Source organism: Loxodonta africana, chromosome X (genome assembly GCF_030014295.1).
Source record: "Loxodonta africana isolate mLoxAfr1 chromosome X, mLoxAfr1.hap2, whole genome shotgun sequence".
Classification (NCBI taxonomy): domain Eukaryota; kingdom Metazoa; phylum Chordata; class Mammalia; order Proboscidea; family Elephantidae; genus Loxodonta; species Loxodonta africana.
The window spans coordinates 23,209,819-23,228,574 of NC_087369.1; the positions used below are offsets into that span (position 1 = coordinate 23,209,819).

Consider the following 18,756-nt stretch of genomic DNA (forward strand, 5'->3'; position numbering starts at 1 on the left):
CTCCTGTCTGGAGGGGGGATGGGAGGATAGAGAGAGTTGGAAGCTGGCAAAATTGTCCCGAAAGGAGAGACTGGAAGGGCTGACTCATTAGGGGGAGAGCAGGTGGGAGTACGGAGTAAGATGTATGTAAACTTATATGTGACAGACAGACTTGAATTGTAAACGTTCACTTGAAGCTCAATAAAAGTTAATAAAAAAAAAAAAGCCAATGACTGAGACTAGAGGAATCCCAGCGGCCATGCTCCCCAGACCTTCTGTCGGCACAGGACAGGAACCATCCCCGAAGACAACTCATCAGACATGAAAGGGACTCGTCAGCGGGTGGGAGAGAGATGCTGATGAAGAGTGAGCTAATTATATCAGGTGGACACTTGAGAGTGTGTTGGCAGCTCTTGTCTGGAGGGGGGATGGGAGGGTAGAGAGAGAGGGAAGCTGGCAAAATTGTCACGGAAGGAGAGACTGAAAGGGCTGACTCAATAGGGGAAGAGCAGGTGGGAGTACGGAGTAAGATGTATGTAAACTTATATGTGACAGACTGATTGGATTTGTAAACGTTCACTTGAAGCTTAATAAAAGTTAATAAAAAAAAAAAAAGCAAACCTGTTGCCATCGAGTCTATTCCAACTCATAGCAACCGTATAGGACAGAATAGAACCCTATGAGTCAGAATCGACTCAACATCAACGGATATATAAAAACCAAAACTGTTGCTGTCAAGTCAATTCCAACTCATAGTGACCCTATAGGACAGAGTAGAGCTGCCCCATAGGGTTTCCAAGAATCGGCTGGTGGATTCACACTGCCAACCTTTTGGTTAGCAGCTGAGCTCTTAACCACTATGCCACCAGGGCTCCAAATAGCCCCCCAAAATTTGGAAAGAAAATACTCAAGCCACAAATAAACAAGTCTCTATTTTGGTGCTAACATTCTGAACCAAGGTATGAACTCACTCTTTCCAATACACTGAGAAAAGTAATTATCACCAGCCAATACTTGTTGACTATGCAAAGGTGTTCAACTGTGTGGCTCATAGCAAATTGTGGATGGCATTGCGAAGAATGGGAGTTCCAGATCACTTGATTGCACACATGCAGAACTTGTACTTGGACCAGGGGGCGGTCATTTAAACAGACCAAGGGGTATACTGCGTGGTTTAGAATCAGGAAAGGTGTGCCATCAGGGCTGTATCCTTTCACCACGCTTATTCAGTCTGTATGCTGAGTAAATAACCTAAGAAACTGGACTATATGAAGAATAACACAGCATTAGGATTGGAGGAAGACTCATTAACAACCTGTGTTATGCAGATGACACAACCTTGGTTGCTGAAAGCAAGGAGGACTTGAGGCACTTGCTGATGAAGATCAAAGACTACAGTACGGGTTGCACCTCAACATAAAGAAAATCTTCACAACATGGACCAATAAGCAGCATCATAATAAATGGAGAAAATACTAAAGTTGTTAAGGATTTCATTTTACTTGGAAGCAGCCCATGGAAGCAGCAGTCAGGAGATTAAATGACGTATTGCATTGGGCAAATCTGCTGCAAAAGACCTCTTTAAAGTGTTAAAAAGCAAAGATGTCACTTTGACAACTAAGGTGCACCTAACCCAAGCCATGATGTTTTCATGGTGTTAACGATGAATAACGAACACCAAAGAATTGATGCCTTTGAATTATGGTGTTGGTGAAGAATGTTGAATATACCATGGACTGTCAGAAAAACAAACAGATCTGTATTGGAAGAGGTACAGCCAGAATGCTCCTTAAAAGCAAGGATGGCGAGAATTCGTCTCACGAACTTTGGACATGTTATCAGGAGGGATCAGTCCCTGGAGAAGGACATCATGCTTGGTAAAGTAGAGGGTCAGCAAAAAAGAAGAAGACCCTCAACGAGATGGACTGACACAGTGGCTTCAATAATGGGCTCAAACATAGTAACAATTGTGAGGATGGCACAGAACCTGGCAGTGTTCCGTTCTATTCATACACAGGGTTGCTATGAGTTGGAACTGACTCCACGGCACCTAACAACAACAACATCAATTCATAGTGTTAGATATCCCTGTTCTTCAAAAAGAAACACTTAAATCTGAATGTATACATTTAGAAGAAGGGGAAGCTCCAGATAATTATATTAAAACAAAAGAACTTTTTTAAAAGCACAGAACAATTCTACTCTTGTGAGCTACTCCTGTGTTACCTTTGATAGGCTTGGCTGTCTGCTGTTGATAACCTTTGTTATCTGCAAGCAGCTAGTCAGTGGCTTAAATTTGCCCTCAGGCTCACTGATAATGGAACTGAGTAAATCTAATTCTCCTAGAACTCAGACATAAGTAGGAATCTTAGAAGTTGCTCTTTCCACTTAGACACTTACTTCCATTTTCAAGTATTTTCTTCTCTTTCATTAAGGAAAAGATTTTTTTTCTCCTGTTTTGTATTCAAACTTAATCGTTGTCTTGCAAATGTCTGCGCCTCCATCATCACCCACGTGTGTAATCTTATTCTCAGGCATTCCTCTCAGGTATACTATGGAAAACCTGATGACATTTCTAAAACTCATCTTTCCAGAATTTATATTTCTGCTTACTATTTGGGTGGTCCTTAGTGGGGAAATTTAAAAATTTATTTTAAAAAAAAAGGTGGGGGGGAAGAGACACTCTCTTTCAAATACCCTACATGGATTCAACTTGTGTTTCAAGAACTTGCATGGGACCTGGATCCACACTGGAATAAGTCATCCTGTCCATGATTCACCATGGCAGGACATGTGGATCCACCATTCAGATCTCGAGAGGTTATTAAGTGGCGGGGAAATAAGTCTGTTTCTTCTTGTTTCCGTGATGAGTGGAAGCTTAATAAATATTTGTTAATATGTCAAACAGAAACGTTACTAGTTTGCTTTAGAGTAGCATGGATATGTTGCTGTTGTTTCAAAACATAATTGGTTAAAAGCTTAGTAAATAGTGAAGTTTATTTTCATAGCAGGAGTAGGAAATATTTTTATAGTTAATAGTTTGGTGAAAAGAAAACAATCAAGAGCTGTATAAGTTTTTGTGTTTTATTATTATTTTTTTAAGAAACATACAATTTCCACTTGCCCTTTTAAAAACCAGGAATAAAATTAATCCATCACTATAATAAATAATTTTAACTGGTTTGAATATTTGCCTGCTTGAGAGGGGATAAATGAAGTTATCGGCTATAAAGGAGAATGGTAGAAATAGGGACGTGGACACTATGAGACAGAGAGACCCCAACACACACACAAAGAGAGAGAAAAGTACTGAGAAGCAGAAAGGGACTGGCAAAAAGTTAAAGACACATAAACATGAGATTTATAGAAGAAGTCAAGATAGCCTTTCATGGAACTGTATCTTATGATGTGGGTTTATTTTTTGTTTTTAGAGATTTAATATAAATTACCCATATACCATCAGCCCTTCTATGCCCTTGCCCCTAAGCCACCTGACTTGCCAATGTTACTCATCCTTTAGATTCAGAATGCACACACCAAGGCATTAGTAGTTTTTTCAGCGGGATTGAGTCTGGAAGCATCTTAGTTGGTGTTCTGTTTGCCTCAAAAATAAATAGAAACTATGTAATGCTACATAAATTTTAGCTTTAAAGAATTTATTCAAACAATTTGCCCAGGCCTCTTTATTTTGCTGTAATCTCAGTAGACCAAGATATTACCATCAGATTCCTCAGCAAAAACCTTGAAATTGTTTGAACTGTGTGGTACAATGTTATAATTGTGGTGGGACTAAAAATAAAATGCTATGTGACGTCCCAAACTAAAGACATTCTGATTTCCAAACTACCTGTGTATGCTATACAAAAATTGAGTTTAACTCCAACCAGCCCGCTCCACTGTTCTGTCGTCGTTAGCTGCCCTTGAAACGGCCCCTGACTCATGGTGACCACATGTGTAACAGAGTAGAACTGCCCCATAGGGTTTTTTTGGCTGTAATCTTTACAGAGCAGATTGCCAGGCCTTTCTTCCGCGGAGCCATTGGTTGAGCCGGAACAGCCATCCTTTCTGTTAGCAGCTGATTGCAAACTGCCTGTGCCACCCAGGCTCCTCCCCACTGTGTAACCCACCCCAATGTGACTGACCTAAAGCAGTAGGTCTCAAACTTAAGTGGGCACAAGAATCACCTGGGAAGCTTGCTTAAAATGCAGGTTCCTGAGTGCCATACACAGAAACTCTGATTAAGTAGATTAGAGGTAGGGCCCAGAAACCTATTTTTAACAAGGTTTAACACCCCCAGCCCCAAGATTCTGTAGCCAGTGATACTGAGCACTACTAGTTCAAGGACACCCTGCCTAGGGAGTTATCCTCTCATATGCTAATATGCACAGACTGGTAACTACTTGTAGCCCTTTTGAAACAACACTTCTTACCCACCATCCTCCTTTACTCTGGCAATATGCTAACTGAGGAGGTGCTACTGGTCCCTTGGAGTAGAATTCAGCAAGCCTATAGAAGCAATGGGAATCCCTGAATGGTGCAAGTGATTATCATGCTCAGCTGCTAACCGATAGGTTGGAGGCTTGAATCTACCCAGAGGCACCTTGGAAGAAAGGTCTGGCGATACACTTCCGAAAGATTACAACCATTGAAAGCCCTATGAAGCATAGTTCTACTCTGACATACATGAGGGTCACCATGAGTCAGACTCAACTCAGTAGTAACTGGTTTGGTTTGGATTTTTTGTTTTGTTTTGTTTTTAGGAACAATGTTGTAAATGTAACTAAGTATAACATTTTACCGGGATAACATAATTACCAAGGCTCTATTTTAGGCTCACCATCATCAGTTGCCCTCAAGTCAGTTCAGACTCCTAGTGACCCCGTGTATGTCCGAGTAGAACTGTGCTCCATAGGATTTTCAATAGCTGATTTTTCAGAAATTTAGTATGGGTTCAATGGGCGTAAAGGGAATGCAGTAGAAATTAAACCACTCAGGTAATGTTGTTTCTAAGGGGAAATGAAGGTTATGTTCAAAACAATTTACACAGTTTATTAATTGCAGAGATAAATTAGAAATGACCTTGTGCCTACGGTTAGATTGCATCTGATTTTGCTGTTTGGAATTCCACGACCTTATGAAACAAAGTGATAAAAGCCAGAGCTAGCATTCTCATATTATACTATCCTAAAAAATGAAGTATTCTCCTTTGTTTCATTTGAATTCCATACGAAGATTACTTACTTTCTAGTCCATTTTCTGCAAAAGGAGAATAATGCAATAAACAAAAATTAGTTCTGATTTCTGAACTATCTTGCATCCTATTTTCTAGATACCAGTGTTACGGGTGGAACCCTGGTGATATAGTGCCACTAGCTCCACCTTGGAAACTGTATGGGGCAGTCCTATGCTGTCCTGTAGGGTCGCCATGAGTCGGAATTGACTCAATGGCAACGGGCTTGGTTGTTTTTGTTTTAGTGTTACAGGCAATATATGTCCCCCGCCATTTTCTAAGGAAGGTAGTAATGTTCCCTCTCCCACTTTGTTCCTTCTTCTTGATGCAACTCAAAAGGTACTACCGGATGTTGCAGATAAAAATCTGCCCTAGGCTAGAAATTAAAAAAAAAATTGCTGATTTGTGCCTGCTGAAAATACTGGGACTTCTCAAAATCCAGAATAAAGTGAGCTAAAAGAGACTACAGTTTATTTTATCCAAATTGTTCTTAGTTGCTCAGGTCATTCAGAAACTTCAGTCTCTTCTACTTTCTTAACTCCTTGACACATGGCTTATGCTCAGGTATAAAGTCACTCTTTTCGTTATGGTTATCATAGCTTTTCATTTTTCTTCCCTTTGTTGTTGTTCAGCATGTGGCCTCCTCACTGGAGAGATACTAGCTGGGCTATTGTGCTATCTCGCTGATTAGGACGTGGTAGCATATATATCGAAGTAGTTCAAGAAAAGGTAGAGGGTAGAGCAGGAAATTTCATTTTGATTGATGAAATTTGAGGAAAGATCTCGTCTAGAAATAGTTTAATTTATAGAAAGCCTGATCATTTTACATGTGTATAGACAATACTTTTAGTTTCAACTTTTCTGATTAAAATTATAGATGTGCATATACAAGTATAGAAGTAAGAAAAGCTTTATCTGCGCTGTGTATTATTTTGTATATGTAAGACTGGCATTTCCAAATAGCCGAGCTTAAAGCAAAAAGTGTCCAACTTATGGCCAAGTAGACTTGCATGCCAATAGAAAGACATGGTGGTATTAAAACCATATGCAATTCTAGCCACATTTTTCTATTTTCTCTTCATGGGTATTGCATGATGGTACTTCTAATACAAATACTAATATGCTTTTGGAAATAATGGCACTCGCAGGTCTTTCATCATATTGTATCACTGCTTTATCATATTAGGCTAATACACTGCGAGAGTTGGTAGAACCTCTCCATGCCAAATCGGATCCACTTCTGTTGGCACTGAACCCATTGGACTCACAGATTGATAAGCTAATGTTTAGAGAATTTAGATCGGAGGGAGTCGGCACGGCGCAGACTCAACATCAACCTCTGGCAAGCAACTAAAATGGCCTCGTCCTTGCTGTTTATAACAGAAAACAGACTTTTTAAAAGTTTAGATCATCAAGTTTTTCGGATTTGGGGCCTCCCTGAAGGCATATTGAGAGGGGCAGGCCACTGTTAAGAAGAATGCGAGCTTTCTACACTGGGACTAGCCTAAGATCAAAGCCAATCAAGATGGAGCAGAGTAAGAGAAAACTGCTGTTCTGTGGGAGAACAGAAGGGGGAAGGGGCTTGATGGGAAGGGCTCTGTGTGGTGACACCTCAGTTGTGTTCTCCTGACCCCAGGAAAAGAGAGGGATCAGCTCCAATAACTAGAAAATCCGGGCTGTTTAACGGACTCTTTGGTGGCCTCTTTAAGGCAAAGCAGAGGAAGCAAATTCTGTATAAGTGTATTTTGCATTTTTAAAAGTTGACGTGTTGTATTGTACTAAATTAAGTGTAAGCTTATTAAGGCAAGGTATACACAACCTTCTCTGCAATTTACTGTGTTTATTCTATTATAAAGTGTATTCAGGTGCAACACAGAGACTGCTTTTGGTGACAATATTGAAAATTCTTCATTCCAGGCTTTATTAGATTCCTCAGATAAAATCCTAACTTTCTCCTTATTTCTTAGCATTTGTGTATCAATGGTGTTGCCTCATAGGACAGGCATGAGCTATTCTTTTTCTGTAAAGTATTCATAATCTATAGGCTGTGGTTTTCATTTTTGAAAAAAATATTTTGTCTGGATGTCTTTCAAAGTAGCTTCAGATATTATTTAACTCTATGTAACTGGGTCCCCTATGGCTCAATATTGGTTTATTTTTCTTCTGTAGTGGATGTGAAATTTCCTTTATTTAGTTGGATAAGATACACTGTAATACTTTCAATGCTAATTAATTGATATTTCATACTGTGCAATTTAAAATTGTATTTTGAAATGTTTTTTCTTGCTGTCGCCGCAGTGTGTGGTATTGCATAATGTGAATACCTGTAAAAATATATAAATTACTTAAAAATAAAAATATGACCAATTGATATCAGATCTTTTTAGATAGCTAAATAATTTGCTTAGTATGCTTGATCGTAAATATCTTTCTAAAGAGAAGTGATCTTTGCTTCTTTCTCACAAATGGAATTCGTGTTGTGAATAAAATCACATTGATCTGCTTTATGATTGCCTCTGTGCTCTAACCATTCTCATGTGTGCTTTCCGTATGTAAAAAGAATCATGGCTCTGGTATGTAGAAATCCATCAAAAAGCATTTTATTGGCATCTAATATGAATGGAAGTGTCTTGGGTCATTCTACCTATGTAAGTCAGAGTAAAATTTTATGATCTGAAGAATTTTAGTTTTTTCTCATTAAGGAATATGGTGACTACACATTAATTTTCAATTATAATCATCTCTTAGCTTTGGTTCTAAACTGTCCCTTTATAAATTCCTGCCTAAGAGCCAGGTGCCCTGACCTCCATGGCTCTGCTAGTTAAAGTTTCTAAATTTTGTGGGTAAATTTAGAATCTGTCATTTATGTTTGTGATTGTCCTTCAAAGAACCTTCCCTTCTTTGGGTCAATAAATCAATACCCAGGGCACCATGTTTTTGCCATCTGAAATATTCATCATAAAAACTACTGTCGTATTCTGAAAATTCAACCACTGTCATAGATTTGTTTCGTTAAGTCACATAATTGGCAGAAATTACAACCTTAGAGAATGAAGTGTAGAATAAGCTTTAGCTCTGTCTCTTCCATCCCACCTTTGTGGAAGTAAGCTTTCCTGTCCTGAGGAAAGGGATTTACAGACACTTGTATGGACCATACTTGAGTATGTGAAGCGCAATGTCATTTGGACAAGGGTGGGCTTTACATATAGTTTTTAAAAAACACATTTAGCAGTACTAGTAGATCCACTCAAACTGTCCTTTTAAAGGAAGCGTTTTTACTAAAATTGATTTTTTTTTACTCAGAGAAATTATTGCCCCGTAGAAATGCTTGAATATTGTTATTTTGCCTAAAAGATAGTAAACAAATTACTTCTATTTATGAAATGGTAGTTGATTAAAGAACAAAGACGAAAAGCCAGCTTTTAAAATCTTAGGCTTATTTCTGGTACACCAAAGTGCCCTCGCCTATTTTTACAATGCTAGGCATAGCTAGTTGACTTATATAAAAGCATGAATGAAGAGCTAATATTTAATTATAAAACCATTCCAACTATGTGTAAACACCTGAATACTTAATCTTTAGCATGAAACCTACAAAGATATTACATCCATTAAAAGCATAATTGCCACCTGACATATAAATAAGCTGTTCATTATGATGTGATGATAAGTTAGTAGACATAGAAAATATTCCTGTGGCCACAGTGCAAATGTTAATTGCCCTTTGTGACAAGAATAATGTTCCACATACTTGATGTCATCAGCCTGGAAATCTGACAGCACTCTGCTGTTGGCCAAGAACAAGGGGCTCTCAAACCTGACTGATGACTAATACTGCTTTGTGCAGCCTTCTCTACCACTTGTTGTTTAACCTTCCAAACCTTCAGTGTTCGTTCCACAGCTGTGCTGTGGAAGGAAAAACTGTTTCAACGAGGATATCATTGTCCAGTTTTAAAAAGAGCACAATTTCCTCCCAGCACATGTCCCAGAACTGATTTTCCATTGTTAGTTTGGTTTTTCCAGAACCCAATTGGTTTACTCATTTTTTGGTTTTGTTTTCTTTTCATTTTTACTCTCCTGCAACATTGTCATTGCAGGGTTGGAGACACGGGAAGGAAACCAGAGTGTACGTTTAGACTGTCAAGTTTTTATTCCTGTCTCCTTTTTTTTGTACCAAAGAGACATGAATGATATTACACATGAGACTGTCATGATAATTACACAGTCACCTGATATGGAACTCTTCTTGGTGTGTTTCATGTAGACATTAGAGCAAAAAACCATCACTCTGTGTAAACCTGTTGGGTGCATGAAGTGCTGCGCGGGTAGAAGAATGGGAAAGCCAAAGTCTAGGTCTCTGAAGAAAGGTACACATGGTCCCAGGGAAGTACAGGAAGAAAAAACATTGCAATTTCTCCTCAGGTCTTATATCTCATCATTTTGAATTTCTTTTCTGTGTATGTTTTATAACATACATATCTATGAATATCTAGTAATACATGTATGTAAGTTAACAACAAAAAAGAAGTTTTTTGTTTTTGTTTTTTTTACAACAACAGAGGTGTTTTAACTGGCAAGAGTGCACAGCCGAAAACGTTTGGAAAACAATGAGCCTGAATGTAAGGAAATATATCAACCAAAGACCATTTGATATTTGAGAAGTGCATTGTCATCTGCTTATGAGCAATTTGCAAGAAAATTCCAACAGTCTATTATTTTCCCTTAGCTAACCTTTTCTTTGAGCTTTTCCTGATCACTTACTACCGGAGGTAATACACAGCCTGAAAGAACCAAACAATGAGCAGCTGTGATGCTCACCACACTCTTAGACTCACAGTATTTCATAGTGTAGATAGTGTATAAATGAGACAATAAAGAGGATTTTCTTCTTTCACCCCTGCCAAGTATGACAGACAGAAACCACCTTCCTTGGCACGGAACACAAATTAATCCATCAGTAATTTAACTGTAATCCTCAAATCTGTTAGTCAATCAAATTTTATGTAGGAAAGGGGACTTTGTATGTTTGCTTTAATAAAATTGGAATTTAAAAAGTAGGCAATCTGATACATGACTAATTTACATAATTTGCGGGGGAAATTTATCCTAGAATAGGCCCATATTTTTCTGAATAAATCTGGTATGAATTAATTTTTTCCTGAATAAATCTGGTATGGATTAATTTTTCCTGAATAAATCAAATGCAAATGAAAAAATTCATTGTAGCAGTGATACCCTTCCTCATTAGGAATCACAGAAGACTCCTATATGTGTCCTGTGATTTGCATGTGGTCCTCTATACTTTGCCAACTTTCCAAAAACATCCATTCAAGATGCAAAAAGGCTGGTTTTAGCCCAAGTGCTTCAGTGGCTGAACGGGCACGTAGAGAGCAAGTCAGCTGGGGAGCAGACCTCACCAACTACTTGCTTCCTCTTCCTAAGCAAGCCTCAAGGGCAAGCCTCTTCTGAAAGAAGAAAAGCAAGGGTTTTAAAAAGAGAGAAGCCAGAAGAGAAGTGAGAAGGAGACGAAGAAGAAGAAAGCAAAGAGAAGAAAATAAAGGTGCTTTCATATTTTCGGTTGCAGCAGTAACCCAAATTGACTTAATTGGTATTCATCTGAGAAAAATCCAGAAAACCAATTGAAAATTATAAAAGAAAAATAAAGGTCTGTTTTTGTCTTGAATGTTGAGTTCTGTGTTGTGTCTTGACTGTTGAGCACAGTGAATCAGATTTATAATGTGATTGCCCCTCACTCTCTCTCATTTGAAAATAAAAGGACTCTTTGTCTTCAAATGTTGAGTAACTGGTGGCATTTTGTGATAGCCTGGCATCTCAACCCCTCATCCTTACTCATTCCAGTACTGTGTCTTGTGCAGTGTTACACGTGTCTGATGCGCAGGACATGGGAGTTTACTTATCTCTGATAGAAGCCACACTCTTCCCTTACTATATGTGAAAATGTTTCTGTGTTGTCTCATTGTGATTCCTTGTTCAAATGTGCTTCCCAGAGATAAACCCATACTCAATTTTTCTTACAGCTGTCAAACCAGATTCTTTGTATAATTATGTTGTCTTTTGGTTGAAGGCTTTTTCCCCCTTAACAGAGAGAAGAAAAGGAAAAAAAAAAAAAAGCTTTCCATTTCTATTTATTTAATAGCTATGTGTCATTTTTCATACTAAATCTTTACTTACCCTTCTTAAAGTAAAACTACACTGAAATTTTATAAAAATTGATTATCTGCCCCATTCTACAAACATTAAGAATTGGGGAAAAAGAAAACTGGGTCAAATTGTTTTTTAAACAAAATATATACTTCCAACAGTGTTAGGTAATACGGAGGAGGGTTATCGTAAAATAAAAACTTACTATGTAAAAAGACTTCTGCCTCCCTTAAATCCTAAAACTATAATCTGAATCCCTTTTTCCTTCACCTTCTTTCTGGAACTGAAAAAGTAATAATATGATAGTAGTAATACATCTGATACCTTAACTACTGTAATTCACATTTCTTAGGCCTCCCATTTCTGTCCTGCCCTCTACTCTGTGAAATTACATGTAGTTTTAGATACAGTCTTGCCATGAGACAAAAAGATTGATGATCACTAAATAATTCCTTGAGGTCCCTTCCCTAGCCCATGATCTTATGAAATGGAACTTATGCTGTTCAAATGTGTCCTTGTTTTTATAACTCCATTTTGTTACTCTAATTGACATGAGATTTTGTGCCTTCTTCACTCCAAACCATTCCTATCTTTCTTGCTTCAATCTTGCTCTTAACCCACAAAGCAGCCCCTCCTTGTTACAACCTTCCATCCACCCATTCCTTAAAATCCTGTAGGTGTTGAAAACATTCGAGGATGAGCCAGCAGAGAATTTAAAGATTTATTTTAAGGGATTTGAATCTCTGTATTTTTATAGTTCAAAGTTATGCTCTAGTTAGGAAGCTAAAATTCATTATGGAGGACTTGGCACACTTAGTGATAGTGTGCACTGATGATGACAAGGGATTTTCTCATGGAAGGACTCAATAATCGTACTTCCCATTCATTGCTAACCTTGGCAGCAACAGCCAAGAATTGAATTTGAAATTTAAATGAAGCTACTTTTTAATCCTAAAGGTATTCCCTCCCAGGTACAGTGCTATATGTTTATGATTTTTTTTTCAGGCAGTTTTAGGTACCCTCTTTTAAAAACATTTTATATGCTACATCTTAAGGGAGTCTCACATTAACACCTACTGGTAAATAGTTCAGATGATTACTGAAAAAAAAAATGGCAGTATAGAATTCATGTTAAAATCATGGATTCTGGAGCCAGGCTGCCTAGTTGGAATTCTAGCTCCACCACTTACTAGATGTGACCTTGGGCAAGGTACTCACCTGCTGTAAGATGAAGATAAAATAGATCTACTCGGTATTGTTGCGAGGATTAAATGAGATAATGGATGTTAAGCATTTAACCCACTGCCTGGCACATATAAATGTCAACTACTATTATTACCAATTGTGGTTGGTTGCTGTTGAGTCGATTCCAACTCAGAGTGACCCCATGTGACAGAGTAGAACTGCCCCATAGGGTTTCTTTGGCTGTAATCTTTGCAGGAGCAGATCACCAGGTTTTTTCTCCCATGGAGTAGCTGGTGGGTTCTAACCACTAACCTTTTGGTTAGCAGCTAAGCACTTAACTGTTGTGCCACCAGGGCTCCTATTAGGGATTCTTTTTTTGAAACTATGTCAGAAAGCCTAAAATAATCATGGGGACCATGATGGAATGAACACCATTCCATATTTGCTCCTTGGGCAATATAATTAGCATCAACACTTTGGCTATCTATGAAAGGAAACGTGGTATAGCCCTACTCCAATCTACCATTCCAAGCAAAAGACTAGTTCATCTATGCTTACAATTATTGAAAAAGCTATGACATCAGTATTCAGGCAATGAACAAGCAAGATGGGAGTTTGATTTGTTCAGCTAGATCTAAGATCCTTTCCTAACCAGTCTTCATTTTGTTTCGTTTTCTCAGAATTAATTAGAATAGTTCCTTCCCAGGTCTTAGAAATCCTAAGTATCTTCTCTTAGTACATGACAGATTTTTCATAAATTTGCACATCAGCATATTACCATATTTCATTTAATTAACACATTATTATTCATGACCATTTATGATCATTTAGTATATTTACTGTGTGCCAGGCATTACTATGGCAGTCACAGGAAGCCTAATATCCTCTATGGCACACTACTGGAAGATCTTTATAATCAAATATGCTCCAATGAATGCCACTACCTCTTATAAAGTAAAAAGCAGTTAGTTCATTCAGGACTGCCAAACCAGGGGAGCTCTATGAATCAGCACTTCTGTGCCTATCAGTATGATAAGGGATTCATTAAGGTTTTAAAATACTAAATTAGGTACAAGATTGTTTCTGTGTTGTGTACCTTTTGTACTCTAATTCTTTGAACTAAATGGACTCATGTACAGTGATTTGCTATCAAAAGACTATTTGGTTAGTCAAAACATCCTATTACTTGATCATTCTTAAACAATTGGCTGCCTGTAGCTAATTTTACCCAATATAACTAGCAGCTGTGGTTTTTTGGTTTGTTTGGTTTTTTTTTTTTTTCTTCTTTCTTTTTTTAACTATAACAGAGTGTTTCCCAGTCATTCATTATCCTGTTTTTCAGGTGATTTTGTTTTTCGGTTTTGTTTTTTCTTTGGTAGATTTTTGAGGCATCAAATAACTGTTTATTACATTGGATTCATTTTTCTCTCTTTTTGGACATTGCAGGTGAAAGTAGGGAAGAAAAGTTAGGAGACTCATTGCAAGACCTATACCGGGCACTGGAGCAAGCCAGTCTGTCACCGCTGGGAGAACATCGCATTTCCACCAAGCTGGAATACAAGCTGTCATTTATAAAAAGATGCAATGATCCTGTAATGAATGAAAAACTACACAGGCTGAGAATTCTCAAAAGCACTTTAAAGGTAAGAAATAAAATGGAAGGAGAAACTCCTTGCAGAGATTCATTCTTGAACTCAGAGTAGGTTACCAGATATTCTAGATGCAGAAATACAAAATGGAGAGGGGGAAGGGAAGAGATAAACAGGAAGAACCTGAAGCTGGGCTGTTCCTATATCTTAAGAAGTATAATGGTAAAGAAGAAATCATCTTAACTTTGCATTCAAGTCCCAAAGTGCTGACTAAATGTTATGTGACTTAGTTCTAGGAGAAAACAGGATATAATTAATTTTTCCCCAAAATGCAAAAAAGCCTGGTGTTATTCCTCAGTCTTTCATTTTCCTGAGATAAATATACCGTGTAGTGTAATTATCAGAGTCATTAAAAGAACATCATGCATGCAGAATGTAGTAGTGGGTGCTAAAAGGATTTGAGATATTTTGTGACTATTTCCTGCATGACTGACTACATTTGGAGTGAAGCCACTGTGGTTCGTGTTCCACGTAGAAATTTTATAATTGTTCTGTTGACACTACCAGTTCCCAACTCACATGTTACTTTCTTATTATACATTTCCTAAGAGCAATCTCTTATAAATTTACACTTACCTCCCTCCCCTCCAACAGTCGTCTTATATATGCCACCACCAGATAGGGAAGGAGGTGGTGATGAGAGAGGAGCCCCTGTTGCCATCCAGTCGATTCCTACTCATAGTGACCCTATAGGACAGAGTAGAACCACCCCATAGGACTTCCAAGGAGCGGCTAGGGGATTCGAACTGCCAACCTTTTGGTTAGCAGCCGAGCTCTTAACCACTAAGTGAATTCCCCTCACCATGTGTGTATGGGAGGAGGGGAGGATTGGAAAAAGCAGCAGCCACACTCAGTACTTCTGGAACATTCCAGGAGAGGGTCTGCCACACAATCTCAGTCTAAGCAGGACCTGCACCCTTGAAAAATCAAAAACGGGAAAGAAGTATCATACAGGGTATGTGACACAAGTAACTTCAGGAAACAAAAGGTCACAGGGCTCCTGTGGGAAATATTTCAGATCCATAGTATGCTGCTGAGGTTTTGTAATTTTGAAACATAGAAGACTACCAAAGCGATAAAGAAAATACAAAATCAATGATCTGAAAAAAAAATTCAGGTAGCAAGTATTCAGAGCCAATTAGCTTTTAATTGGTATTCATGAAAACACTATTGAAAATCTATGGGAAACTTTAATGGACTTTTGATAACTAAGACCAGAACTTTAAATAGAGCTATAATATTCATAAGAAGAATGCCAGTAATGAAACCCTCCTCCAAGGATATCTTCACCCTTCCACCTTAAAGAATTCCACCCCCATTCAGCTCTAAACTGCCTGGCTTAGAAGATGGACAAAGATTTTGAAGCAAGTTAGGGTCATGTATTCTAAAGACCTGCCCCCCAACCCCCTCCTGGGCCCCTTGTACCTGTCTCTTATACTTTGTAGACCTCCCAAAAGCATTTTCTTCTAGTAGCCAAGAACCTGAGCTACTGACTAAGTTGAGTTCAATAAGTATTGATGAATCACGAGTATGTGAGAGGTGCTCTGCTGGACTCTGGGGCAACCAAAGAGGATGAGAAAGTCACTGTAAAGAAAAGCCCTTTGTTAGCAAAGCAAACTACAAAACTCTATACTTTTTAGCAAGGAAATTAATAAGGAATGAAATCTCCCATTAGAGGACAACTGTCCAAGCAACCCTAAGTGTGTCTAGTTCCTGGAATTTTAACAGTCCCCTCACCAAGCACAGATCTCTGATCCCACCACAGGCAACTCACAGAATTCTCAACCCCAGTCCCATTCTATATACTTTGTCTTAACCAAGCTACCTAGAGCCCCAAGGACCAGAACAACTTCTTAGCCTCCCTCTTAGTCTTCTTTCCCTCCCAACTCCGGTTGTCAGAGTCAGAGTCGTGCCTTCTCACTTCCTATAGAACATTTCCTAGACCTCCCTACCCCTTCCTTGGGTCCATAAACAAGACTGAATTTGTCAGGCTGTCTTAAACCCTCCTCAATTCCACTTTCTACCTGGGAGATTCACTTCTTCCACAGGTGAGAGTTGTGCCGTGGTGATCTATACCATAACGAAGCTTATCCTTCAACTGAGACCTGGCCTCCAAAATGGAAAGGAGGGCCATTTTCCATTGCCGGCCCACAGTGCTACAGGAAGGGAGCCATAACATTGACACAGCAAGAATTATGTACCTGTGGTAACAGGAGGGCCATGTTTTCTCTCAGGCAAGCATGAGGAGCTTACTACAGGTAGCAGTGAGGAAGGTCAGGTACAAAAATAGCTCAAGAGACAGAATGTCATAAGTTCAGTCATGGAGGCAATAATGACGTGTCAAGGAGACATAAACGAAGGAGCAAACATTTTTTCCAGTTGTGTAAGAAGAATGTCAAGAAATAAGTGGCATTTGAACTGGATCTTAAAGAATGGGCAAAATGTCCATAGCCAGAGATGGGAGAGGACAGGCCAGAAGAAAAAATAAATCAGAGAGAGGGGGCAGTATGAGGCATCACTCAGGTGTAGAAAAAAGTACACTAGGGTTTGAGTCTAAATAGCCAAGTCTGCAGATACCAGAGCCGTTTCTTAAAAGACAACACACTTTATTTTTTGCATATTAACTTTTTATTTCAAACTTGAATACAAGTTTGTCCCCATCTTAACTGTTGAATCCTTCTGTTTTTCAGGCCAGAGAAGGGGAAGTGGCCATTATTGATAAAGTCCTAGACAATCCAGATTTGACATCTAAGGAATTCCAACAGTGGAAGCAGATGTACCTCGACCTTTTCTTGGATATCTGTCAAACCACCACCTCAAATGACCCACTGAATATTTCTTCTGAAGTAGATGTAATCACTTCCTCCCTAACACACACTCATTCTTACATTGAAACGCATGTCTAAGTGTATTCTGCCTTCAGGCCATCTGGTACCTTCTGGTACTCTGAACAAGTATATAAGGTAGTTTTTTTATCAATGTGTGGGACACTTGACAAGCTATACTTTACTGTTACTGAACTATATGAAACCAACTATATAAGGTCACAATACCACTGTCTTTAATGAGCATTTGTATATTTTATATGCAGTTAGTGCTCAGCTTGTGTTTACCATGTGCAAAATCAACTGTCTTTAATGACTTAAAATTAACTTTTGCAAACAATTCTGAAGACAGGTGGTTTTCAAGTAGTAAAACCGCAAAAAGGCAGTTTTATATCTAAGGTCATCTTTTCTCCCTTTAAGTTAATTTTATATAAATAAGACTTCAAAAGTAAATCACATTTTTTCAGGTGCAGACATCCTTGTGGGTGGGAAAGAATTTCAACCTTTTTTATATTTATTAAAGTGTTCTAAGAATTTTCTTAAACATTGCACAAAGTTTAATGCTGTAGTTTTATTTTTGTGAATTGTAGATGCGCATACAAGAGTTAAGCAAAATAGAAAAGCATCGACATAAGAAAAGTTCAGGTATCTAATAGCCGTCTTAATAGTCTATTAACTTGTGAAAGCTGGTTGATGAAAATACTATTCCAAATCTAGGAGAACACTTAATGGTGTATCAGGGCAAAGCTTTGTAAGATGTTTTTGTAACTAAGACCAAAATTGAAGATAGAGCTGCTTTATTTTCTTGGTTTAAATCTTCCTTTATTTTTGTAGTGATGAAATGCTGATTGTGTACAGGGGAATTTGAGAATGGATTTTTTTAAAACAGACTTAAACTCACCCAGAAAGGCAGCTAACAGCTATATATATACATAAAATCTCAATCGGCTCAAACTCATGTTTTCACAGTCCAACTCTTAAAATACTACAAGGTATATACACTGAAACAAATCAACTTTCCACTTAGCTTCTGATTTTCCCCCAGTCCATTAATTGTTGTTGTTAGGTGCCGTCGAGTCGGTTCCGACTCATAGCGACCCTAGGTACAACAGAAAGACATGCCATTAATTAACCTTTTTTAATTCTACTTCAGGCAGGGAAGTAAAATATGTTTAGTTGCAGGCTGATGTGTGTTATAACACCAGAAACAATATCGAAAAATAAAACACGTACTTCTCTCCTAAGGAGCAAAAGGGCAATGGTTACTCAGAGATATGCTACATCAAATTATATGAGAGAAACAATGAGGTTTTTCCTAGCTTCACGAATCATCCTATAGCGTGGATGAAGCCTATGAAAAAGTCCTCTTCATATATTGCCATTTATAAACGTCTCGTTTTTGAAAGTGATCACAGCATGATAATGACCGTGCTGCTTTATAGTGTCTGGCTGCATAACGTACAAGTCACAATTTGCTGTTTTTTAAGGAGGAAGAGACCCTCCTTTACTATTCTGTATCCTAAAACCTACTTTGAATCAGCTTTATACTGTTGCCTGTACAGCTCAGTGAATGTACTTTCATCTCTTAAGAGTTCAGATATACGCCAGTGAATCTTTTTGCTGTAGAGGAGAAAGTAAAAACTCCACAGCCAGGCTTTTTCTTTGCTTTTGAAACCATCATTGAGTCACTATCGTTTTGCAGACTTTGCACAACTGTACAGGAGAG

At 38.2% G+C, this 18,756-nt stretch overlaps 1 protein-coding gene across 4 annotated transcripts in view; it reads left to right on the top strand.

Moving 5' to 3' along the window:
- CNKSR2 (connector enhancer of kinase suppressor of Ras 2) overlaps positions 1 to 17,111 on the top strand; it is a 273,991-nt gene extending 256,880 nt beyond the window's left edge. For all 4 annotated transcript variants that reach the window (XM_003415953.3, XM_003415954.3, XM_023555163.2 and 1 more), the window contains 2 exons: positions 14,003 to 14,199; positions 16,896 to 17,111. In XM_003415953.3, the coding sequence (XP_003416001.1) occupies positions 14,003 to 14,199; positions 16,896 to 17,111 (413 nt within the window). The remainder of the gene's footprint in view (positions 1 to 14,002; positions 14,200 to 16,895) is intronic.
- The last annotated feature ends 1,645 nt before the right edge of the window (positions 17,112 to 18,756 follow it).